The 24,690-nt window shown below is 55.4% G+C and overlaps 2 protein-coding genes and 1 pseudogene across 2 annotated transcripts; all 3 read left to right on the forward strand.

Moving 5' to 3' along the window:
- Nucleotides 1-2,462: 2,462 nt before the first annotated feature.
- On the forward strand, nt 2,463-6,236 carry LOC147971746 (uncharacterized). The gene is made up of 5 exons (XM_087524099.1): nt 2,463-2,615; nt 3,430-3,549; nt 4,752-4,929; nt 5,083-5,349; nt 5,433-6,236. The coding sequence occupies exons 1-5, from the start codon at nt 2,463-2,465 to the stop codon at nt 6,224-6,226; spliced, it is 1,512 nt and encodes a 503-aa protein (XP_087380225.1). The 3' UTR covers nt 6,227-6,236.
- Nucleotides 6,237-14,836: 8,600 nt separating this feature from the next.
- LOC125509434 (origin of replication complex subunit 6) lies at nt 14,837-22,421 on the forward strand. The gene is made up of 9 exons (XM_048674416.2): nt 14,837-15,134; nt 15,241-15,345; nt 15,428-15,508; nt 15,655-15,766; nt 15,870-15,932; nt 16,054-16,141; nt 16,261-16,355; nt 21,097-21,151; nt 22,333-22,421. The coding sequence occupies exons 1-9, from the start codon at nt 14,884-14,886 to the stop codon at nt 22,419-22,421; spliced, it is 939 nt and encodes a 312-aa protein (XP_048530373.2). The 5' UTR covers nt 14,837-14,883.
- Nucleotides 21,442-22,092, forward strand: LOC147971747 (uncharacterized; annotated as a pseudogene).
- Nucleotides 22,422-24,690: the final 2,269 nt, after the last annotated feature.

The raw sequence follows: 24,690 nt of genomic DNA on the forward strand, positions 1-24,690 counted from the left end.
GTGGTTTTGCTTTAGCAAGAGGCACGGTCATGCCTCTCGGAAACGGAAGAAATGCGCGTTTTTTGGGTTTATTTTCTTCCACGGGAAGCACGGTTTTGCTTCCCCGAGAGACACGGGTGTGCTTTCACGAGAGGCACCACCGTGCATCTCGGAAATAAAAAGAAACGTGCTCTTTGTTTTTTTTTTCTTTCGCCAGAGGCACGGTTTTGCTTTTGTAAGAGACACGGCCTCTCGAAAACGAAAAAAATGCTTTTTTTGTTTTTTCTTTCACGCGAGGCATAGTGTTGCTTTCGTGAGATGCACGGTTGTGCTTTCGCAAGTATCAAAAATGAAAAAAAACACATTTTCTGTTTTTTCTTTCGCGAGAAGCACGGCCATGTCTCTTTCGAAAAGGAAAAAAATTTGCTCCTGGTTCAGTTTTTTCATTCGGTTTTTTTGTCCGTTTTTTCCATGAAAAAAGTTCTTCAAAACCTATTAATATGGGATCTATTTTTTTAAGATCTCGACGCCAGGTATCCAATGGTGAAAATGGTTCGAAATTTGAACACACGGTTTAAGTGATAAAACGTTTTAAATAAAGGATGTATGAAAAAGGAAAACTCCAGGTTGCGACAAGTGCCGCGAATGCAGTGCGCCGCTTGTCATAACCTAAAGAGGTGGGAGTGATCTTTAAAAAAAGTTGTCGGATGGTAGGTGCGACATATGCCAACGGGTGGCTTATCATTGTGGGAGCCAGTAAAACATCGCCGGTGCCTGGAAACGGGATGAGGCGAAGACATGCACGCCGGCGAATCTTACCCAGCTTCGGGGCTCTCCGTGGAGATAACACCCCTACTGCTACTCTGCGGGGCCTCCGCATGATCACTAGATGAACAAGTAGCTACACGATGCTCCTGGAGCTGTTTGGTGAGAGGAGGAAGAAGGGCACGACTCGCTCTCTTCTTCTCCTTATGTGGTGTCTAAAACTAGCAGGGATCAACCCTTTGCATGGATGTCCCGGGGGTTTATATAGGCCTACCCCCCAGGGGTATAATGGTAAACCGGCTGGGCGCGGGGCCCAGCCGTCTGTGTCTACACTCGCCGGCTTCTGCGCCGGCTGCTGGGGCCCGCCGGCTACCGGCTCCTTGGCCGACAGGCAGGCCCCACTGTCCAGGGCCTGGTCGGTGGCTGGTTACTGTTGCTCAATTCTGGTGACGAGGGCTTCGCCGAGGTGGGCGTGGCTACAGTGCCGCCGTCAGGCGGGTGATCACTGTAGCCTCATCACGTCTTGTCTCCTTAATGGGGCGTCCTCTCCGAGGAGAGGGCAAGCCGGATGTGGAGAGCCGGCTCTGTCTCGGGTCGACTGAGGGAGGACTGGCCGCCTTCGGGTGTCTCTCTGCCCGAAGGGGCCCACCGCCCATGGGCCACACTGGCAGCCCGTCATGGATGACATCAGGGGCAACGTGGCAACAGTGCTGCGCCGGACGGGTCATGGCCACCCGTACGGCGCACTGTGCCAGGCGTGCTCCGGGATTTGGGGGTGGCAGGCTTTACTATAGCCCCGCCCCATCACATCGCCGTTACGTGGATGCAGACTTTGAGGGTACGATCTTGACCGCTTTGTGGGAGCCGGCTTCTTGGAGTCGGCCTTCTCGCGGCCGGCTCCTCGGCGCCGGCCCTCCCGTGGCTCTCTTCATGAGGGCTGAAGTCGGGCCGCCTTCCGATAGTCGGCCTGGGAGTCAGCCGGCAAGGGGAAGGCGGTCCCATGTCTTGGTTTCTTGAGGGCCGAATGGGCTTGTAATTTTTTTTAGAAGGGCCAGGGGGAGCCGGCTAGGCTACCCATGGTTATTTACTCCGACAGTAGTCCCCGAAGCTGATCAAGCTCTGAGGCTGACAAAGGGACGAGAAGCTTGGTCAGTTTCCTACCCCGAGGGGTCGGCTTCGCTCGCGTGCGCCGTCTTTGGAATAGCTCTGTTTCTCGTAGGCAGGAACGCGGGTCGGCCTGCGAGCTGACCGCGCGCCATCCCGCGGGCCACGTGGCAAGGAGATCCTGCCAACGCACGTGCGCGGCGGGACGCCGCCGCAGGCCCAGGCCCGCCACTCCTTCGCCTCGGTCCGAGTGCGGATCTTCTGCGGCCCACATGGACCGCTCGCCCTCCCGCGGTGGTTTTGTCACGCCATTAGGGCGCAATAATCGCGGCACGTGGGGGAGTGGGCGCAGTTGATCCCCATGTTCCCCCACGCCGCGCCTCCTCGGCTCCGCCGTGCGGGCCTATAAGTAGGGGGAGGAGGGGGAGCGGTAGAGGCTCGCACGCTCTCCCTCGCTCCACCCCTTCTTTCACTCTTTCTCCTTCCTTCCACTACTGCAGCACCCATCGCCGCGCCATTTCTCCGTCGAGCCTCTCGGTTCCCTTGGTCCTGCCGCAGCGGGGTTGCGCGCGTCTCTGCCGTTGCTTCGTCTTGCTCCCCGTCGCATTACCCCCATGGCGCTGTCGAGCTCGTGGGACGGTTCCAATGTCCACGAGGATCACGTCGAGTTCCTCTGCCGGACGCGGCGCCTGCCGGGCGAGAACTTCATGCGGGTTCGTCGGGCGCCGGAGAAGGAGATCTCGCCGGTGCCGGAGGAAGGCGAGCGGGTGATCTTCCGCTCGCACTGCCTGCGCGGCTTCGGCCTCCCGGCGAGCGGATTTCTTCGAGCCTTCCTCGAATTCTACCAACTCCAGCCGCATCACCTAACGCCCAACGCGGTGATGCTGCTGTCGGCCTTCGTCACCCTGTGCGAGGGCTTTCTTGGGGTTCTTCCCACTCTCGAGCTCTGGAGGGAATTCTTCTAGAGCAAGCTCGGCACCGTCGTTGCGGGCGTGCCCGCCCCCTGCGGAGCCTTCATCGCCATGAGGCGGATGGGGGAGAACAATCCGTTCCCGCCCATCCCGCTGATCCAGTCGGTGAAGCTTTGGCAGAAGTCTTATTTCTACATGAAGAACGTCGCCCAGCAAGGCGACTACGTCAACCTGCCGGCTTACGTAGCCGGCCCGCCGGCTGAGAGGCAGCCCTCGTGGAGCTACCGGGCCAAGTCGTTGTCTCAGGCCGGGAACGCAGCCGTCTCCCGGCTCCGGGTGATGATCCAGGCGGAAGGCCTGACCGGAGCCGACTTGGTGGCCGCCTTCGTGGAGCGCCGGGTACTTCCGCTCCAAGGCCGGCCACACATGATCTGCCAAATGAGCGGCCGCTTCGACCCGTGCCGGCTGAGCACCAGGGAGATGCCTCATGCAGAGGTGTCTTACATGGTGAACTACATCTCCAACTGCAAGCTCACCGAAGATTGGCGATACGGCAAGGGTCCGTATTCCCGCACCAACCCTCCACCGACAGTAAGTTTTTCCTCTTTTCTTCCTTTTGTGGCCGGCCTTATGATAGCCGACTTCTGATTAGTTGGTTCTCCCTTGGCAGAACCCTCTTCTTTCGCCGACGACCGGGGCCACAGGGGTAGAGCGCCAGCTCCTTCCCGACCGCAGGATGGACGACGCCGACGATCTGGACTTGGGAGCGGCCGCCATGGAAGACGCCATCGTGGGGTAAGGCGACGAGGCAGGAAGCGTGAGGCCCGGAGACGGCTTCAAGGACTGGCCGGATGATGACAAGGTCGAAGCCGTCCAGCACCGCCAGCCGTCGCCTGACCTTCAAGGCGCGGGCTCGTCCGCTGCGCCGGCTGCCCGTGGCGGCGCGCAGAAGCGCCGGGCCGCGTCGACCTTCTTCGGCAGCCGGCCGAAGAAACCCAAGGCTTCCACGGCGGCGACCAGGCGGGACGAGGCGGCCGCGAAGGCGGCCCGCTTCTGCAAGGCGGTGAAACAGCCGCAGGCGATCTCGGCGTAAGTCGTCGAATGTCTTGTATATTTCATACATATTTTTGTTGTTCTTTTCGATTGAAAACCCTTCTAACCCTTTCTTCGCCGGCCGGGCAGGGCACCGCTTTCCCTTGAGTGCGGTCCTGGCGGCTCCATAGTCGGGCCGACTGGAGGGTCCTCTAGCTCCTGTCGCGTGGACCCCCGAGCCGACCTTAGGGAGGCCACGAAGCGGAACGCTCGTGAGGCGCGGGAGGAGCGGGAGGTGGCGGAGCGAAAGGCCGCCCAGGCGGCGAAGGAGCAGGCCGATGCGGCAGCCAAGGCCCGGGCGGAGGCGGCAGCCGTGGAGACGGAGGCGGAGGCTTCGCACAACCAGCCTCCGCTGCTCGCCATTCCCCTCCGCGCCGTGGCCCCCAACATCCCTGTGCCTCCGTTGGATGAGGTCGACCAAGAACCGCCGATGATGGAGAGGAGGGAGGTCCATGTGGCCTCCGTGGAAGGGACGCCGCAGACGGCGCCGACCGGAGCGGGCCAAAGCGGCCAATCCGCCGCGGCGCCAGAGCAGTCGGCCGGGGGTGAGCCGGAAGCAAGAGCCGGCCTCGAGGTGCAGCCGGCAATGCGCCGGCGCGCAGGGGGAGGCACCGCCGCGCCGGAGCCGCACCGAGTTACGGGTGCTAGCCGGACGGCGGAGGCCCTGGAGGCGGCCAGCACCAGCACGTCCGAGTGGACTCCCAGCGGGGGGACGGGCGAGCTGAACGTGGCGGCCCAAGAGGTTCGGAACCGGCTTCAGGCCCAAGCCGCCTCGCTGCGGCAATACACTCAGGAGTTCCTTGCGACGCGGGCCGTCATCCGGGTGAGTCTTCTAGCCTTGGTTGTTTTGTTCTCTTGATTTCTTTCGTGGGGGCGCGTCAGCGCACCCACTGGGTGTAGTCCCCGAGTTCCGAGTCGGCTGCTGCGCAGGCGGCTCGGAACTTACTAGGTCCTGACAACCATCTTATACCCGCCTCCTGTCTGTTCTTTCAGAAGTATCATAACCTCCGCGCCGCTGCCTTCAACTCCCAGGCTCAGGAGCTGGGCCGGAGAACCGAAGACCTGATCAGTAGCCGGAGTGCGTACTTGGTTTCGTTCATCTCCTGTGGGGGCGCGTCAGCGCACCCACTGGGTGTAGTCCCCGAGATTCGGGCCGACTGCTGAGCAGTCGGGTCGGATCTTCCTTGACGACTTCTTCCTTATTGATTTTCCTTTGTCTTCATGCTTGCAGGAGCCAATGCCGACTTGAGGGGGCAGCTCAGCGAGGCGCAGGCCGCCCTTCGTGCCAAGGAAACCGAGTACGACGCCTTGGTCCTGGAGCGTGACCGCCTGGCCAAGAAGCTGGCTGACCAGGAGGAGAGCCACAAGGCGGCCCTGAAGAAGGCGCAGGATAACGAAGACGCCCTGAAGGCCGAGTTCGAGACTGAAGCGGCGGGCTGGGCTGAGACCAGGGAAGCGCTGAATGAAGGCTTCGGCCATATTGAGGATTTGATCGACGGTAAGCCGCCTTCCTCGCTCCTTGCCTGCCCCTTGCCGCCTGATTTGTGTTCTGACTTGTGCTGCTTTTTATTCTCTGTGCAGACTACTTTCCCGGCTACTCCGTCTTTGCTACCCAAACCATCGAGGCCCATCGCGAAGCGCGCCGTCAGGCAGGGGCCGACATCGCGCCGGACGCGAGCCGGACGCCTGAGGAGCAACTCTTGGCGGTCCAAGCGCGGCTGCAGCCGGCTCATTGTATGCTCCGCCGCCTCCAGCGCGCCAGAGCGCAGGTGTTGGCCGCCCTCTGGCCAGGCAAGACAATTCCCCGCACCCCGAGCCGGACTGCCGACTGGCTGGAGGTTGCGGTTGGCCGTTTCGAGGCTTGGAAAGCATCAGCGGCCCGGCTTGGAGCTGGGTGGGCGCTGGAGTTCGTCCGAGCTTGGTATCCGGGGCTGAACCTGGTCCAGCTGCGCACCTGGCGGCTGGAGGCCAACGAGGAGATAGAAGAGGTGCGGCCGGCTATTGCTCAGCGCGCATCGACGATCGCCGAGTGCACTGACATCAGCGTCTTTGCTCCTGAAATAAATGACGATGGCGTTGCCCAGCCGGAGGAGTGGTTCGGGCTGGACCCGGCAGCGGGTGAAGACTCGACAGAGGAGATCGCCTCCAGCGACGAAGGCGAAGACGACGAAGGAGAGGAAGGCGAAGACGTCGAGCCGGCCGGTGAAGCAGCCAGCCGGCCTCAGCCTGACCGTGCCTCCAGCAACGAGGCGCGCGCAAGCGCGCCTTCAGCGGGGGGCGGTGATCATGCCGAGGTTCGCCAGCCGGCCACTCCTCCAGCCGGCACTGCCGTTTCCGCCGACCTGCCCGACTCGCCAGTCGCTCCCTTGGCTTAGTCTGGCGTCCTTGCTTTTCCTGCTTGTTACCCTTTGAACAATTTTTATTAAACTTGCGCAGTTCCACCCACTGGGGGTGTATTCGAACTATGTTGAATGCTGGCCTTGCGAAGGTCTTTTGTGTAAATATGATTGTGTGTATGTTTGGTTTCCATTCACGTATGCTTTTTATCCTTAGGCTGTTTCCTTTGCCGCCTTCCCCTTTTGGGGAGGCAAGTACTCGAGCTTTCTTGGATTGAAGTGAAGTGAATGGAAACCGGCCGGCCGGCTACTCTGGTAGTCGGTCGGTGGTAGAAGACAAACCGGCTTTTGTTATATTAGTCCGTTAGTCCCTAGCCATTTTTCGTGTGGGCATCCTTTCCTGCCTTTAACTCTTGCCAGCCGGACAGCCGGTTCTTCGAACTGCGACTTTTGGCGAGAGAAAGCTTGGGTGCCGGCACACTACTTGTCTGACCGCGGGTAGGACTTCTAATATAACTCTAGGCGGCCAGTCCCCAGGCCGACTAGTCGAACCCGGAGCCGGACGAAGAAAAAGTGAATGTAATGACAAGGTCATAAGCATAATGTTCTTAATTTATAGATAGAAGGTGGCAGTCCCCGAGCTCTCCTCGGGGGGCCTATTGTCTCGTACTTAGTACAAAAGTTAGCGTGATACATACTGCATTTCAACTGTAAAATCTTCGGAGGAGGTTGGTGTTCCATGGTCGTTCCGACTCCTTGCCGGAGTCGTCTCTCTTGCGTGCCTTGGACTTCTATGCGTCGATTAGGTAGTAGGAGTCATTGCCTAAAGCTCTGCTGATGACGAAGGGGCCCTCCCAAGGGGCTGAGAGCTCGTGCTGGCCGGCTGTTCGCTGGATCAGCCGGAGCACAAGATCGCCCTCTTGGAAGGATCTTGGCTTGACCTTCCGGCTGTGGTAGCGGCGCAGGCCCTGCTGATAGATGGCGGACCGGCTGAGGGCTAACAGCCGGCCCTCTTCCAGCAGGTCGACGCCGTCTTCTCGTGCTTCCTTGGCCTCGCCTCCGTGTACATGGCTACCCGAGGTGAGTCGAACTCGATGTCGGTTGGGATGACCGCCTCGGCACCATACACGAGGAAGAAAGGAGTGAAGCCGGTTGACTTGTTTGGAGTAGTGCGCAGACTCCAGAGGACGGCCAGCAGCTCATCGAGCCAACAGTCGGCTGAACGCTCCATTGGTACGACCAGTCGGGGCTTGATGCCGGAAAGGATGAGGCCGTTGGCTCGCTCGACCTGGCCGTTTGACTGCGGGTGGGCAACGGACGCTAAGTCCAACCGGATGCCTTGCGTCGCGCAGAAACGTGCCAAGGCTCCCTTGGCGAAATTCGTGCCATTGTCGGTGATGATGCTGTGTGGCACGCCGTACCAAGTTGTTATATCTGCGATGAATGTCACGGCAGTCGGCCCATTCAGCTTCTTGATCGGCTTTGCCTCAATCCACTTGGTGAATTTGTCCACGGCAACAAGCAAATGTGTCATGCCGCCGCACGCCGTCTTGAATGGGCCCACCATGTCCAGTCCCCAGGCGGCGAAGGGCCAAGTGAGGGGGATGGTCTTGAGTGCTGAAGCCGGCATGTGTTGCTTGGAGCTGAAGAGTTGGCACCCTTTGCAATGTTTAACTAACTCCTTGGCGTCATCCAAAGCAGTCGGCCAAAAGAAACCATTGCGGAAGGCTTTGGCAACGAGTGATCTTGAGGCCGCATGATGGCCGCATTCTCCTTGGTGGATGTCTCTGAGGATTGCAATGCCCTTCTCTTGCTCGACGCATCGCTGGAGGACTCCAGTGACACTGCGCTTGACGAGCTCTCTGTTGACGATTGTGTATGTCCGGCTCGGCGTTGGACTTGTCTTGCCTCTGTTTCATCAGCCAGCAGGTCTTGGTTTATTAGGAAGTTGAGGATGGACTGAGCCCATGATGGAGCTGCGACTTCTTCTATTGCCAATGTGGCTACTGCGACCAGGGCGGGCGGGCTGGGTGGTGAAATGCTAGAGTCGGCCGCCGGCTGTTGTGTTGGTGCAGTCCCCGGGCCGACTACCGCAGTCCTCGAGCCGGGTGTGACAGTCCCCGAGTTGGGCGTAACTACGGAAGTCCCCGAGCCGCCTACTGATGTCCCCGGGCCGACTATCAAAGTCCCCGGGTCACTTGCTTGGTTCTTCGAGCCGGACCCGGCTGTATCGGGGTCAGGTGGTATGAAGATGGAATCGGACTCTGGAGACGGCTTGATAGACGGCTTGAGGAGGCGTTGTAGAGAGACACCGGTTGGTATTGCTTGCCGAGTGGAGCCTATTTGAGCCAGGGCATCAGCTGGCTTGTTGTTGCCTCGCGGTACATGGAGGAACTCGCATCCTTCAAAATACCCACTGATCTGCTGAACGAGGAAGCGGTAACTTGCCATATTTGCGTCCTTAGCATCCCAGTCGCCGGATGATTGCTGGACCACCAAATCCGAGTCGCCATAACATAGGATCCGGCGAATGCCGAGTTCTTTGGCAAGCCGGAGCCCGTGTATGAGCGCCTCGTACTCGGCCACGTTGTTGGAGGCGGCAAAGTGAATTTGCAGCGTGTATCTGAGCTTGTCGCCTTTGGGAGAGGTAAGGATGATGCCGGCTCACAGGCCGGTGCGCATCTTGGACCCATCGAAGTGCATGCGTCAATGAGTGGAGTCGGGAGCTGGCGGTAGGTACTGGGTCTCGGCCCAGTCGACGAGGAAGTCGGCCAATGCTTGGGACTTGATGGCGGTGCGGGGCTGGTAGAAGATCGTGTAGGGGGCCAGCTCGATGGCCCATTTCGCCACCCGGCCGGATGCATCCCGGCTGCCTATGATCTCGGCAAGCGGGGCGGGGCATACGACCGTGATGGGGTGCTCTTGGAAGTAGGGCTTCAACTTGTTGGCGGCGAAGTACACGCCATAGCACATCTTCTGGTAGTGCGGGTAGTTCTGCTTCGAGGTAGATAGTACCTCGCTCAAATAGTACACCGGCCTCTGGACCGGCTGGGCTCGGCCCTCTTCTGGGCGTTGGACTATGATGACGGTGCTGACCACCCGGCTGGTTGCGGCAATGTAGAGGAGCATGGGCTCTTTCTCAGTCGGCGCCGCCAGGACAGGCGGTGTGGCCAGCATCTTCTTCAGCTCGTGAAAAGCTTGGTCGGCTTGGTCATTCCACTCAAAGCGAGTGGTCTTCTTCATGAGGCGGTAGAGAGGGAGAGCTTTCTCTCCGAGCCGGCTGATGAAGCGATTCAGGGAGGCCAAGCATCCGGTAAACTTCTGGACGTCTCGAAGTTTGGTGGGAATCGCCATTCTCTCAATGGCCTTGATCTTTACTGGGTTGCATTCGATGCCGCGTTCGGAGACCAGGAAGCCTAGGAGCTGGCCGGCTGGCACTCCGAACACGCATTTTTCGGGGTTGAGCTTGATTTGGAACCGGCGTAGGTTCTCAAATGTTTCCTTGAGGTCTTCCAGCAAGGTGTCGTGCTTCTCCGTCTTCACCACAATGTCGTCTACGTAGACGTGGGCATTTCTGCCGAGCTGCTTGAGGAGGCACTTCTGCATGCAACGCTGAAAAGTGGCACCGGCATTTCTCAAGCCGAATGTCATAGTCAGGTAGCAGAAGGCTCCGAATGGCGTGATGAAGGCGGTCTTCAGGCGGTCAGCCGGATCTAACTTTATCTGGTGGTATCCTGAGTAAGCATCCAAGAAACTCAACAGCTCGCATCCGGCCGTGGAGTCTATCACTTGGTCAATCCTCGGCAGGGCAAAGGGATCTTTGGGGCAGGCCTTGTTGAGGCTCGTGTAGTCTATGCACATGCGCCACTTGTTGTTCTTCTTTAACACGAGGACCGGGTTCGCAAGCCACTCTGTAAAGAAAACTTCCATAATGAAGCCGGCTGCCAGAAGCCGGCCTATCTCCTCTCCCACAATCCTTCTTTTCTCCTCCGACAGTCGGCGGAGGGGTTGTTTGACTGGTTTTGCGTCTTCTCGGACATGTAGTTTGTGCTCGGCGAATTCCTTCGGAACACCCGGCATGTCCTTGGGGGACCATGCAAAGATGTCCCGATTCTCACGGAGGAAATCGGCGAGCTCGCCTTCCTATTTTCTGTTTAGGTTTGCCCCAATGACGGCAAACTTCTCTGGGTACTCGGGGTCAAGAGGTATCTTCTTCGTCTCCTTGGCCGGCTGGAAAGATCCTTGGGCATCATACTCCTTGGGATCGGGGGACAGGGCCGACTGTTTGCCGGCCATGGCCACGACTCGGTCCAACATCTTCTCTTCTTCAGCAATCACAAGGGACTCGGCCAGCCGGCTGCTGGCTGCTGCGCACTCGGAGGACTTCTTGTAGTCGCCGGCTATGGTGATGATGCCCTTGGTGCTCGGCATCTTCATCTTGAGGTATGCATAGTGGGGAACTGCCATGAACCTGGCCAAGGCAGGTCGGCCAAGCAATGCATGGTAGGGGCTCTCCAGGTCCACCACTTCAAACCAGATCGCTTCCCGGCGGAAATGCTCCTTGTCCCCAAAGAGTACGTCAATCTTGATCTTGCCAATGGGGGCGCAGGACAGGCCGGGTACGATGCCATGGAACAATGTCCGAGTAGGCATGAGTTGCTTCGTCTTGATGTTCAGCTTCTCCAGGGTGTCACGGTATAAGATGTTGATGCTGCCCCCGCCGTCTATCAGCACGCGGGAGAAACGGGCGGCTCGTCTGTCCGTTGCAAGGGTGGCATCCAGAACCAACGCATAAGAGCCGGGAGATGGCATCACCTCTGGGTGGTCGGCCCGGCTCCAGCTGATAGGTTTTTCTGACCAATGCATGTGCTCAGCGGGGTTGGCAGCGACCATGCTGACTTCCTGGTGCTCTCGGCGTTTGCTGCGCCGGTCTTCAGGCTGGCTTGTAAAGATGACGTAGGCGGCATGCTCGTCGGGGAACTCATCGTGCACGGCTCCGACTGCGGACCGAGCGGCCGGCGGCTGCGGAGCCGAAGGCGGCGGACCGGCAGGCGGAGGCGGCGCGAGCCCTTCGCCTTTGGAAATTCGGGTGAGCCAATGGCACTTCCAGGTTGTGTGGTTGGACGGCTTCGCGTCGCTGTGAAACTTGCACGGGGCGTCGAGGGTTTCCTCGTAGGAGAAGGCCGGCTGCCAAGCCGGCCTGCCGCCCTTGGATTTCTTGGGCGCGGGCCGCCCTTCTGGCTGCTCGTCTTCGACCGTGGCCACCTGCCGACTGGCGGAAGGCGGCACGGGGCCCTTGCGCTTGTGGTCATTCTGGTGTGGGCGTCGGCCGGAATCCCCAGCCGGCGTCTTGGGCGCCGGGTTGAGTACTTTCCCGGACGCATCTACCCGGAGCTTGGTCTTCATTGAGGAGTCGGTGGTGGCGTACTTGTCCGCTATGTCTAGAAGCTCGTCGAGGGTAGTCGGCTCGTCGCAGAGAAGCTTGTGCTTGAGGAGGGTGCCTTCTCGGCACCCGTCAGTGAAGTATTCTATGGCTTGCACCTCGTGCACCCCTTCGCAAGAGTTGCGGAGCTCGGCCCAACGCGTGAGGTAGTCGCGAGTAGACTCGGCGGGGCCTTGTACGCACAAGGAGAGCTGTCTGGGCTTGGGAGCCCGCTTGTTGGTGCTGGTAAAGTTGCGAACGAAAGCTTCTGTGAAATCTAGCCAGCTGTTGATGCTGAATGGCTTGAGGCTGTTGAGCCAGGTCCGCGCCGTGCCTTGCAGCATGAGGGGCACGTACTTCACGGCAACGCGCCTGTTGCCGTTGGCTATGCTAACCGCCGTGGAGTAGTCGATCAACCAATCTTCCGGCTTCACGGAGCCGTTGTACTTGGGCGTGTCTCTTGGGAGTGAGAACCCTTTGGGGAAAGGCTCGTCGCGGATGCGGGGGCCGAAGCAAGGCGGACCGACATCGTCCTCTTCTTCCAGCGCCAGGGATCGCGCCAGGCGGTCGATCCGATGGCGGGCGTCGTTCTCGCCGACTCCTTTGCGGCGACCTAGCCGGCCGCTGAGAGTCGGATGCGCAACAGGCTGCGGGGTGGGATGTCTCTCTCCACGGGGCCGAGGCGGAGGCGGGTTGCCCCGCCACTCCATGGCCCGGGGGTGGCCTTCTGCGTCTCGCTCGATGGAGATTCGGGTTCGGCTTCGGCTAGCAGCCGGCTCTTTCTCGCGCCGCGCGCGGGTGTTACCCGTAGTCGGCGTCCAGGACGTCGCGCCGTGATCTTGGCGCGGGGGAGGGCTTTCCGCGCGGGCGTCGGCTTCGTGCCGTCGCGCGGCCGCATCAATTAGCTGCTGGATGCGTCTGGTCATGTGGGGGAGTTCTTCGGCCCCCAATCCGTCCAGCTCGTCTACGGTCGCCTGGGCGGTGCGCAGGTTCTCGAGTGGAGTGGCATAGACTGGGCGGTCGACTCCTAGCGTGTCGGCGATGACAGCGCCGCACTGTCTGACAACACCGGCCCGGCTGGGCCCGCCTGGGGGCGGCGTGCCAAAAGCGGCGCGGTCGGCCTCGCGCTGGTGGGCCTCAGTGAGGCGTCTCATGGAGGCCAGCCTCCGGCCCTCCGCGAGGAGGGCGAGGCGGCGAGCCTCCGGTGCTTCGTCGTCGGCATCAGCTGGGAGGGGGATGGACAAATCGTGAGCCGCCGCATGCGGGGTGTCGTGGGTGCTCTCGTCGGGAGCGTCGCCATGGCCGATGACCATCACCTCGGTGGCGACAGCGTCGCAGCCATCGGCCCGGGGAAGCGGGTCGTTGTAGATCGTGACGTCGGTGGGGAAAGTGTCGAGTGAGGCCGTGTCGGAGTCGACATGCATCGGATCGGTGGAGCCAACCGACTCCAAGTCCACAGCAGGCTCGCCGGAGACGTGGAGCTGGCCGAGGAGGTTGACGAGGTGGTCGGTGCCCGCGTCGGAGGCGAGCTCGTCAGAGATGAAGATTTTGTCGAGGAGATCGGCGAGGCTGCTCGCCGCGCAGATGCTGGTGACGCCTTGCAGCGCGTCGTGCCGAGCGCCATTGGGCGTGCCGGGCTGGCTACGCTCGCTGGGGAGGAAGAGGGTTCCCGTCCAGAACAGGTCTCCGGACGACGGTGCACCTGGCCCACGGTGGGCGCCAAATGTCGGGTGGTAGGTGCGACATATGGCAACGGGTGGCTTATCATTGTAGGAGCCAGTAAAACATCGCCGGTGTCTGGAAACGGGATGAGGCGAAGACATGCACGCCGGCGAATCTTACCCAGCTTCGGGGCTCTCCGTGGAGATAACACCCCTACTGTTGCTCTGCGGGGCCTCCGCATGATCACTAGATGAACAAGTAGCTACACAATGCTCCTGGAGCTGTTTGGTGAGAGGAGGAAGAAGGGCACGACTCGCTCTCTTCTTCTCCTTATGTGGTGTCTAAAACTAGCAGGGATCAACCCTTTGCATGGATGTCCCGAGGGGTTTATATAGGCCTACCCCCCAGGGGTACAATGGTAAACCGGCTGGGCGCGGGGCCCAGCCGTCTGTGTCTACACTCGCCGGCTTCTGCGCCGGCTGGTGGATCCCGCTGGCTGCCGGCTCCTTGGCCGACAGGCAGGCCCCACTGTCCAGGGCCTGGTCGGTGGCTGATTACTGTTGCTCAATTCTGGTGGCGAGGGCTTCGCCGAGGTGGGCGTGGCTACAGTGCCGCCGTCTGGCGGGTGATCACTGTAGCCTCACTGCGTCTTGTCTCCTTAATGGGGTGTCCTCTCCGAGGAGAGGGCAAGCCGGATGTGGAGAGCCGGCTCTGTCTCGGGCCGACTGGGGGAGGACTGGCCGCCTTCGGGTGTCTCTCTGCCCGAAGGGGCCCACCGCCTGTGGGCCACACTGGCAGCCCGTCGTGAATGGCATCAGGGGCAACGTGGCAACAGTGCTGCGCCGGACGGGTCATGGCCACCCGTACGACGCACTGTGCCAGACGTGCTCCGAGATTTGGGGGTGGCAGGCTTTACTGTAGCCACGCCCCGTCACATCGCCGTTACGTGGATGCAGACTTTGAGGGTACGATCTTAACCGCTTTGTGGGAGCCGGCTTCTTGGAGTCGGCCTTCTCACGGCCGGCTCCTCGGAGCCGGCCCTCCCGTGACTCTCTTCATGAGGGCTGAAGTCGGGCCGCCTTTCGATAGTCGGCCTGGGAGTCAGCCGGCAAAGGGAAGGCGGTCCCATGTCTTGGTTTCTTGAGGGCCGAATGAGTTTGTAATTTTTTTCAGAAGGGCTAGGGGGAGCCGGCTAAGCTACCCATGATTATTTACTCCGACAAAAGTACTCCTTAATTAATGATTTTGTCGTTTAGATTTTCCTAATAGATTTTTTTTGAGAGAAACTCGCCATCTTTATTCAACCAAAGCAAAGGTCATATGTACAAGGTTAGTTAATCAGACCACTCACAGATGCACTCCTCGTCTAATCAGACCACTCACCAGCCCACCCGAGCCTAGCCCAACCCAGCAACCAAGCCCACCCATCTTTTTTTAGTTGAGCCCACCCACCCCATTGGCCCATAAGCCGCGACTCCGAAGGGCGTAGGCGCGAAAAATAGCACATATTCCAGCGCCAAAACAATCCGAAAACCGAAACCGTCTCCCCCTCCGGCCCCGCCCCTGCACCCGCTTCGCGCCAATTCCCGCCACCAACCCACCGGCGGCGGCTATGGACATGTCGGCGATCGCCGCCCGCCTCGGCCTCTCCGGCTCTCGTCCCTTTGTGCGCAAGGCCGCCGAGCTCCGACGCCTCTGCGACATCAACTTCGACTCCTCCGTCCTCGGCATCGTGAGCATCCCGCACCGCCCCTCGAATCACCTCCTCTCCCTCGATCTCTCCGTCGTACGTGTCTCTGATGCTGGTTTCGCGCAGGGGGAGGTGTGCAAGGCCATCATCTGCCTTGAGGTCGCCGCGACCAAGTGAGTTTGGCTTGCTCTCCAAGTGCTCGACGGACTGCACATTTGGAGGTTCCCGCCGGCATTTAAGGCATGTCTGACCCGTCTGTTTTGTCTGATAATTGAGCAGGTTTCAGGTGATGTTTGATCGGTCAGAGGCGGTGCAGATGAGTGGGATGTCGGAGAAGGCATACATCAGATCGTTCAACGCGCTGCAAAATGGCCTTGGTGTCAAGTATGCCGCATTGCGTTTCTGGTTCACTAATTCATACGTGCAAGTAACAGGTATTGATGAATGGAGCGGTTTCTTCTTGTAGGACGACATTGGATGTGCGTGAATTGGGCATCCAGTTCGGCTGTGTCAGGCTGATACCTTTTGTGCAGAAGGGATTGGTGCTGTAAGTCTGCTCCCTTTGGTAGTTCTGTTGTTCTGCCTGCAAGGCTAACTTGCTGTTGATGTCTGGTTATGCAATTGATCTGGGATGCAAAGTTTTGGATGCTCGAAGCCTCGATGACATACTGATGGTGACATTGTATGCTTCAGGTACAAGGAGCGTTTCTTGGCTGCATTGCCTCCTTCTCGGCGATCAAGCACGGACTTTGGTCGGCCAATGTTTACTGCAGCAGCATTCTGTTTATGTGCAAAGAGGCATAAGGTGACAACAGAATCACTAAAAACAGTTCACTTTGCATGCTTGTTGGAAGCGTATAAATGATTTGTTGCCTTTAGTACTTAATCTTTCCTCAATTCGCCTGCAGCTCAAAGTTGACAAACTGAAGCTAATTGACCTGTGTGGTACATCTAGCTCTGGATTTACAACGGTAATGGACTTAATTTGTCATATATTTGCAGACAGTTGTGCACTCCTGCATCTCACATATACATGTTTAGATTGGCGCTGTTTCATTATCCTGTTTTGACTGTTATTTGTGCTGGCTGCAGGTTTCGACATCTATGGGGGACCTTTGTTTTGATGTTTTCGGGATAGCCAAGGAGAAGAAGGATCCAACCTCCATCAAAGGAAATAGAGGTATCCGCACATGCTCTAACATCGATGCAATCATTCTTCATACATGATATGCTAAAAGTTTGTGGGCTGGGTGATTGCCATTTATTGGAACAACTTGTAATTTGCAATTGTTGATGCAGAACTGCTGGATGTTTTGCCTAGCAAAAGGAAACATGAGGATGACAGCGATCATTCCGATGAATCATCGGGGAATGACAATGATGACAAGCTAGATGTATGAGCCTGCTTAATATGAGTTGCTTTTCAAGTATTACTTTAATTGTTAGTTGTGAAATTCATGACGTAAACCTACAAGTGTTTTGTAATGCCCACGATGCGGCTATATCTCCCACGTGTCGAAGCACGACTTAGAGGCATAACCGCATTGTAAGCAATGTCGCAAGTGAGGTAATCTTCACACAACCTATGTAATACATAAGGGAAAGAGATACATAGTTGGCTTACAATCGCCACTTCACACAATACATGAATATAACATTACAACATTTAGATACAATCAAGGTCCGACTACAGAACCAAAATAAAAGAAGACTACCCCAAAAGCTACACAGATCCTCGATCGTCCCAATTGGGCTCCACTACTGATCAACTGGACACGGAACAACATAACGAATGCGAATCTCATCGAGCTCCTCCTTGAGCTCAGCCGCGTCACCTGCATGGTATCTTCGGCACCTGCAAACTGGTTTTGAAAGTATCTATGAGTCATGGGGACTCAGCAATCTCAACCCTCGCGATCAAGACTATTTAAGCTTATAGGAAGGGTAACGGGTATGAGATGGAGCTGCAGCAAGCGACTAGCATATTTGGTGGCTAACATACGCAAATGAGAGCAAGAAGAGAAGGCAAAAGCACGGTCGAGAATCTATGATCAAGAAGTGATCCTAGAACAACCTACGTCAAGCATAACTCCAACACCGTGTTCACTTCCCGGACCCTGCCGAGAAGAGACCATCACGGTTACACACGCGGTTGATGCATTTTAGTTAAGATAAGTTTCAGGTTTCCTATAACCGGACATTAACAAATTCCCATCTGCCCATAACCACGGGCACGGCTTTCGAAAGTTCAAAACCCTGCAGGGGTGTCCCAACTTAGCCCATCACAAGCTCTCACGGTCAACAAAGGATATTCCTTCTCCCAGGAAGACCCGATCAGGCTCGGAATCCCGGTTACAAGACATTTCGACAATGGTAAAACAAGACCAGCAAAGCCACCCAGATATGCCGACAAATCCCGATAGGAGCTGCACATATCTCGTTCTCAGGGCACACCGGATAGGTCAAGCTACGAGTAAAACCAGCCCTCGAGTTTCCTCGAGGTGGCCCCGCTGGCTGCCCATTTCGGACCAACACTTAAAGAAGCACTGGCCGACGAGGGGGTTAAAATAAAGATGACCCTTGAGTCTGCAGAACCCAAGGGAAGGTGGTAGGTTGTTAGTGCAAATGGTAAAACCAAGGTTGGGCCTTGCTGGAGGAGTTTTATTCAAAGCGAACTGTCAAGGGGTTCCCATTATAACCCAACCATGTAAGGAACGCAAAATCAAGGAACATAACACCGGTATGACGGAAACTAGGGCGGCAAGAGTGGAACAAAACACCAGGCATAAGGCCGAGCCTTCCACCCTTTACCAAGTATATAGATGCATTAATTAAATAAGAGGTATTGTGATATCCCAACAAATATTCATGTTCCAAACATGGAACAAGCTTCATCTTCCCCTGCAACTAACAACGCTATAAGAGGGGCTGAGCAAAGCGGTAACGTAGCCAAACAACGGTTTGCTAGGACAAGGTGGGTTAGAGGTTTGACATGGCAATACGGGAGGCATGATAAGCAAGTGGTAGGTATCGCGGCATAGGCATAGCAAAAGAGCGAGCATCTAGCAAGCGAAGATAGAAGTGATTTCGAGGGTATGGTCATCTTGCCTGAGAACCCGCAAGGAAGAAGAACGAGTCCATGAAGAAGACAAACGGACGTAGTCGAACGGATCCTCACAAACGCGACGTTATCGGAACTAACCCGAAGAAGCAACACCGGAAAGGAGCAAACAACATAATAAAGAACCATCACATGAACATGGCATGATGCGCAAACAAGTATGATGCATGTCCGGTTTAAAGATATATGGCATGGCAAAGTGCAACAAACAATACTACAATTTAAGTGGAGCTCAATATGCATCGGGATGCATATTGACGAAACACCACATTAATTATTTAGTTCTCTCTCGGTTAGGTACTCAACAATATTAAATGTTGTTTAAACATGGGAAGAGGGTGAAGCATAAGAAAACTACACAATCTAAGCAATTTAAATGGGGCCGAAACATCAAACAACAATTCCGGTAAAACCCCATATGCATTAGCAATTTAGTGCAAACAACAATTTTAAACATTTTAAATGTTATTAACATGATGCGGATGACATGTTCAAATTTATGCAATTTTTATTAAAAATTGACAAGAGCATTAAGAAGCATTTGTCACCGTGGTGGAAAAAAGGGAGTGCCACGACAACGATAACGGTTCCGGTAGCTCATGGAAATACCGGTGCAAAAGGAAAAGTGATGGGAGCATGCAAAAGATGGTGGGGTGATCCCGGATTCCGGGTTCCCACGGATGGACGGCATGGCAACGAGGAGGACCGAGCAAGTGACAACTCGGACACGGTGCAAACATAGGTTGCAACTCATACATCGCAAGCATTCATCCATGGGCGTCGTCTTGATGGTTATACCTTCGAAGCGTGCGTTATCAGAGGGGTTCAAGTTCGATGCGGTGTAGGGGAAGTAGACGTTCTCGGGACGTTCGATAGTGGAAGTAGGGGTACATGGCGACGGTAGAGGTACTCGTGATCTTGGCGGCGGTAGTCGTTCACGTTCTTAGTTGCACAATTTTCCGTAGATGTTCGGGATCACGGCGAGGGACTTGACGTCCACGGAGGCTTCGAGGGTCGACGGTAGTTGTTCTCGTATCATCGTGGAAGTAGTCGTACTCGGTGATAGTGGTACTTGGCGTTTCGTTCAGTACTCGTTCGAGCATCCAAGGTCTTCGGCGCTACGGTAGTCGTACACACATTCGGAGAGAAGCTCGGCGTATCCATGTACTTGGCGTTATCCGTGCGTAGAGGTACTTGACATCGTGGTACTTGGCGATTTCGGAGACATCAAAAGACGAACTTGGCGATTTCGTTGACCTGGTACACGGCATATTCCCTGTTCGGTAACCGTTGGACTTAGCGTCAACAACAACAGGGGCACGACACAGGGACTTGGCGCGATGCAGGGGCGACGGCCGCGGGACTTGGCCATGGTACAGTGGCTCCACGAACACACCAGGGCCAGCACGGAGGACTCCATGGCCGGCGGCCATGACGAGCAGAGGCGTCAGCTGTAGCACCGGGGCGCGTGAAGGGGCGGCTGGAGCCGCGAACGAAGCAGAGGAAAGGAGGTCGGCGCGGATGCGGGGCCTCGCTGGTCGGGCGCGAGGAAGGAGACGCGCGGAGGCGGGGTCCTCGGACTTGAGCGGCGGCGGAGGTTGGTGGTGCTCGCGGGGAAGTGGTCCTGAAGCTCTGGTGGCGCACGCCGGCGCGGGGCAGCGACGGTGGAGGCACTGGCTGGTCGAGGACGAGGCTCGGCGGCTCTGGGTGGCGCGCGGCAGAAGGAGCAGCTCCGGCAGTGGCGGTCGCTGGACGGCACAGTAGCGGCATGGGAGGTGAGGAGGCGGCGGAGCAGGCTCGTCGACGTTCGAGGGAGGAGCTGGCGATGGGGGCTCTGCGAGGAGAAGCAAGAGAAGAGGTGGAGATCAGGCGGAGATGGGTCACGGGCGAGAGGAACGAAGGAAGGGGAGAGGTGTCGAGGGAGGAAGGAGTCGGGCTGCGCGGGACCCTGGCGGCGCAAGGGGAGACGAGGGAGATGGGATCGAACGGGCTAGGGGTGCGCTAGGGTTAGGAGAGGGGCTTTGGTGGGCCTGGGAGGCCGGCCCAGCTGCAGGGAAGGATAGACAAAATGGGCTAGATCGAGGGGGCTTCTGCTGGACTCTTTCTCTCTTAACCCATCTTTCTTTTCTTAATTCCCTCCGACAGAAATATCTGGAGAAAAGAAAGAGGGGCTAGAGGTAGAATATTTCAGAAAATAAAATATTCTTGGAGCGCTGGAACTTTGCACAAATAGAATAAAATGGTTTTGCAATTTTTAGAGATAGAAAAATAATTCAAGTTTGAATTTAATTCAAAATTGAGCCATTTTTGAACTCAACCAAACCAAACCCAAATGAGCTGAAATTTGACATGGAGGTGGTATGCATGGGGTATGATTTATAGAGAAAAGGTGAACATTTTTTATGTGATAGAAAAATGTCACCTACAATGAATGGTTGAATTTGAAAGAAAGAAGCTAGTGATAGGGTTTCAACTTGAAGGGGGATTTGATGGCATGGGAAAGATGTAATTGTGTTTGGTTGATTTCATAAGAATGGAATATTGATTATAGCTCCCTAATAATATTGGGAGGATATGTTACATAGAGAAATCACTATGTGAGTTCCTTCAATTTTAAATGGACCGAAGATCCATGCAATTTATTTAGTTGAGTTAAGAAAAAAAATAACATGATAGCGTGATGACATGATGCAATGCACACGATGCAAAGATGAATGCAACAGACGAAACAAATCACACAACGAAACCCGAAAACCCTGGAAGGCAACTGAAACTCCGATCTTGGGACATCACATGTTTGGTAATTTATCAACCAGAAGGCGCTAATGAAGTGGGATCAAATGCATCTGCATAATATGCAGCATAGACTTGCAGCTAGGAATATTGTTATAGCTTCTCGTTTGACACACATGTGGATGCTGGTTTTCGTCACATAGTTTGCAGTTCGTTGTTCTACCGCATTTTTTTCTTTCAATATCCTTGTTGTGACTGCTGCCTGATCCCTGCAATTTCAGCTACCAACCCACAAAAGGCACAAGAGGATGGAGAAACAAAAGCAAACCAAACCAGGTTAGTGTAGGAATACTCTGCAATTGCTTAGAGCATCTCCAACAGCCGCGTCAAAAAACACGCGCGCGCGGTAAATTGGCTTTATAGCGCACGCGGGACGTTTACGCGCACTCCAGCGGTGGCGCGAAACTAGCGCGCGCGGGAAATGATTGCGCGCGGGAAAAGGCGGCCGCTCGCGCGCTACAAATTGCAGCGCCTCCGCCGCTCTCTTCATCGCTCTTTGCCGCTCTCTCCGTCTCTCCATCGCCCCCTACCGCGCTCTGCCGCCGACACGCCACCACCGCGCCACGATGCCGCCTCAGCGCCGGGGAGGTACGGGCTACTGCGGCGTCCGCGTGCGTCCGTCCGGCACCTACACCGCCGAGATTCGGTCGGGCGGCGGCATGCGGCTCCGTCTCGGAACTTTCGACACCGCCCAGGAGGGCGCCCGCGCGTACGACGCTGCGGCGTGGCGCCTCCTGCGGTCCCGTCAGGACATGAACTTCATTGACGTGACGACGCGGGAGCGCGCACAGGAGTTGGCGCCTTTCCCGCGGCTTCTCACTGACGAGGATCATCGCAAGCATCGGAGACGGGAGCATCGTCTCAGGCTGGCCGAGATGGACGAGCAAGCCATGACGTTGTGGAGTCATCGCTTCCTGGAAGACACCAACGAGAAACAGTTCTTCGCCCAGAGGAGGGCGAGGAGGGCGAAGAGGAGAGAGGAGCGAGCCGACTATCGCGAGGACAAGCGAACGCGGAAGGCGGTCGCTAAATACAACCAAGGCTAGGAGATGCGTCCTCCTGGAACTCCGACGACGAGCGGTTCCTTGACGCCTACGCTCCGACGTCGGAGGAGGACATCACTGAGACAGAGTCCGAGTCGGACGAGTAGTAGTAGGAGAACTATCTACGAAACCAAATATGTAGTAGGAGAACTATCTACGAAACCAAATATGTAGTAGAAAAAACTGAAATATAGCGCGCCTGCTGAAGCGGCGTGGGCGTGCTTTAATTTGCGGCGGCCGCTGAAGTCAGCGCACCGTTACGCGCAAAAGCTGACTAACCCGGCGCTGTATTGCGACTTTTAGCGCGCGGCGCGTTGCGCGGCTGTTGTAGATGCTCTTACATCCCTGTGTATGCCACTGGCACCCATACATTGCCCATCAGCTAAAATGACCTCTCTGGCTGGTTTTTCTTAGACCCTGCGAAGCCCAGGAAGCAAGCTCAGCTGAACTTCAAGAAGAAACTGCCAGACGCCGCCTCGGAAGTACCGCCACTGGCTAACTAAATTAGCATCAAAGGAATGGAGCTAGCCGTTGATGCAAAAAGGGCACTTCTGGCTCCATCCGTCTCCGTTTTTGATATGTTTGTAAGGCGCGATACTCTTCTGTAAATGTTGGTGGCAATGGCATGCTTGTTTATGTGCACGGGGTAGGAATCTCGTGAAAATCAGCCATCTACATGCCGTCACCAACCACCGGTTCGTCGGGCCTCCAGTTCCACTGTGATTTCCTAGTCTCCAGTCTCCACTGCCAGGCTACATTTTCTAGTCTCGGGTCCTTGGGTTTGCGATTTCGTACGGCATTCGGATGTTTTCAGCCGTTTTCGGATGCTTGGATCGCCCCTTTCCACGCCGCCACTCGCGCCTCCTTGTTGCTACCTGACGCCCATGTTATTAGGTGCTAGCATCGTCCGTATTTCCGATGTCCACTTTACCGAGTTCCGCCTCTCGGCAATGGTCAGCGTGATTCATACATACTAGAAGAGTTGGGTGCACTTTGTTGCGTCGTTGGTGTTGTTGAAATTCTGGAAAAAAAACTCATTTTGTTTTAAAATATAAGGTGTATTATTTTTTTGAAAAATTCAACCTCTTCAAGTTTGATCAAATTTATGAAGAAATATAGCAAAATTTTTAATAACAAATTGGTTTTATTAGATTCATAATGAAATGAATTTCCATATCTTTTGGCTTAATATTGTGGGTGTCGACATTTTTGGCTCTAAACTTGGTCAAAGTTAAAAAAATTAACTTTTCAAGAATTAATACCCCTTGTATTTTGGAACTGGTGGAATATTTAAGTTTGACGGATGGGGAGATGATGGAGTGTGTTTTATGTTTCTCTACTCCTATAAACGACTCAGTTGGTGATTATGGTGTGTCTGTTATCCGTCATTTTTGACCATTAGATCTTCATCTAACGACTGTGAGGTGAGTTGTGCCCTTTTTGCAACTCTCTGCTCCAATTTATTGAAAACCCCTTAGTATCTTCAAACCAACCACATTCCTCTCTTACCTCATCAAAATAGCACAAATAATATATTTTGAGTGAAACATGATATATTTTTAGTGATATATGTATATCAAAACTAGACAGGTTTCCTTCAAATTTGTGAATATGTATAAATCTATTTTGGATCCGTTGCAACGCACGGGCATATTGCTAGTATTTATAATGCGATAATTGGTGGGCCTTTTATGGTATGATTCTATGTTATGCACTAATCAACTCATATTTTTGTGTGTAAATTTCTACGTTGATGACTACATGTACTATATTAGTTCTATAGTATCATCACATGGTGACGCTTCTTTTTTTAGGTGGTAAGAGGGTGCACGGCGTTGATATGTTTTTCGAGTCGGTTGGTGTTGATTGATTTGAAAAATTGTCAGCGTGATCAAAATCGTAATCCAAATTCAAAAATTGAATATCTCAATCGAATAAAAGATCTTTAAAATTAGGGAATATGGTGAATTAAAATAATTAAATAGAAGAGCTCCTTGAGAAATTATTAACCCGCTCAAAATCAAATGACCAAGTTCTAAACTGAAGACCTCAATGAATTGCGAGACTTAAAAATTAGGAAGCATAGATGATGCTCGCTCGGTTACCGCACCAAGTTCGCAAACACCATGGTGTGCCCTTAGTTGAAGAGTATTGACGAGATGCATAAAGAGGCAGACGTTGGTGCTGTTAAAGGCGACGAAGACAAAGTTTAAGAGGTTGTATCCTGACGTAGCCAAATGCGCTATGTCAGTGAAAATACTGCAATGGGCTATGGATGAGGCCGAACTGGACGATCCAAGTCAGAGAGCCAGATGGGCCAAGTACAGACTTGTCAGGGCTCCTCATGACCAATCGGTCGTTGTGGTGGCGCAGACCACCATCATTCTGGTGGACGAGGAGGAGGAGATGGTGGATGTTGCGGTTGAGTCCGAGGATGCCCACAATGGCGGAGCGATGAAGATAGTGGTCAGGGCGCCGGAGCTAGGTGACTGTACACTGCCCATGAAGGTGGACGATTACAAGCCTCAAGGCTACCGGCGCCCCAAGTGCCTCCAGGCTCGTCGCGGCTAGGATGTAGTGCTTCTTGGGATGGGTTTGAATGGTTGTAAGCTCGATGTACCCCCTCCCCCTAGTGAAAATTGTACTCAATCCCATTGAAAGTGCTCAAATCCCTAGTCGAATATGCCTAAATCGAGTGCCAAATCGAGCCCGGAAGGTAGACTGGATGCCTAGTGCGCGATGCGTAAATCAAATGCGGACATGGTATAAATT

The sequence above is a fragment of the Triticum urartu genome, chromosome 5A, assembly GCF_056163025.1.
Source record: "Triticum urartu cultivar PI428250 chromosome 5A, HENAU_Tu73, whole genome shotgun sequence".
Classification (NCBI taxonomy): Eukaryota; Viridiplantae; Streptophyta; class Magnoliopsida; order Poales; family Poaceae; genus Triticum; species Triticum urartu.

Excerpts from the sequence above, each read along its gene's own strand:
- LOC147971746 (XM_087524099.1), top strand. The coding sequence starts at position 2,463 with ATGGCGCTGTCGAGCTCGTGGGACGGTTCCAATGTCCACGAGGATCAC. Across the intron at positions 3,550-4,751 it reads CCGCCATGGAAGACGCCATC|TCCCCGAGTTCCGAGTCGGC; the intron begins GTGGGGTAAGGC and ends CACTGGGTGTAG. Across the intron at positions 4,930-5,082 it reads AGACCTGATCAGTAGCCGGA|GAGCCAATGCCGACTTGAGG; the intron begins GTGCGTACTTGG and ends TCATGCTTGCAG.
- LOC125509434 (XM_048674416.2), top strand. The coding sequence starts at position 14,884 with ATGGACATGTCGGCGATCGCCGCCCGCCTCGGCCTCTCCGGCTCTCGT. Across the intron at positions 15,933-16,053 it reads CTAGCTCTGGATTTACAACG|GTTTCGACATCTATGGGGGA; the intron begins GTAATGGACTTA and ends TGCTGGCTGCAG. Across the intron at positions 16,142-16,260 it reads CTCCATCAAAGGAAATAGAG|AACTGCTGGATGTTTTGCCT; the intron begins GTATCCGCACAT and ends TTGTTGATGCAG.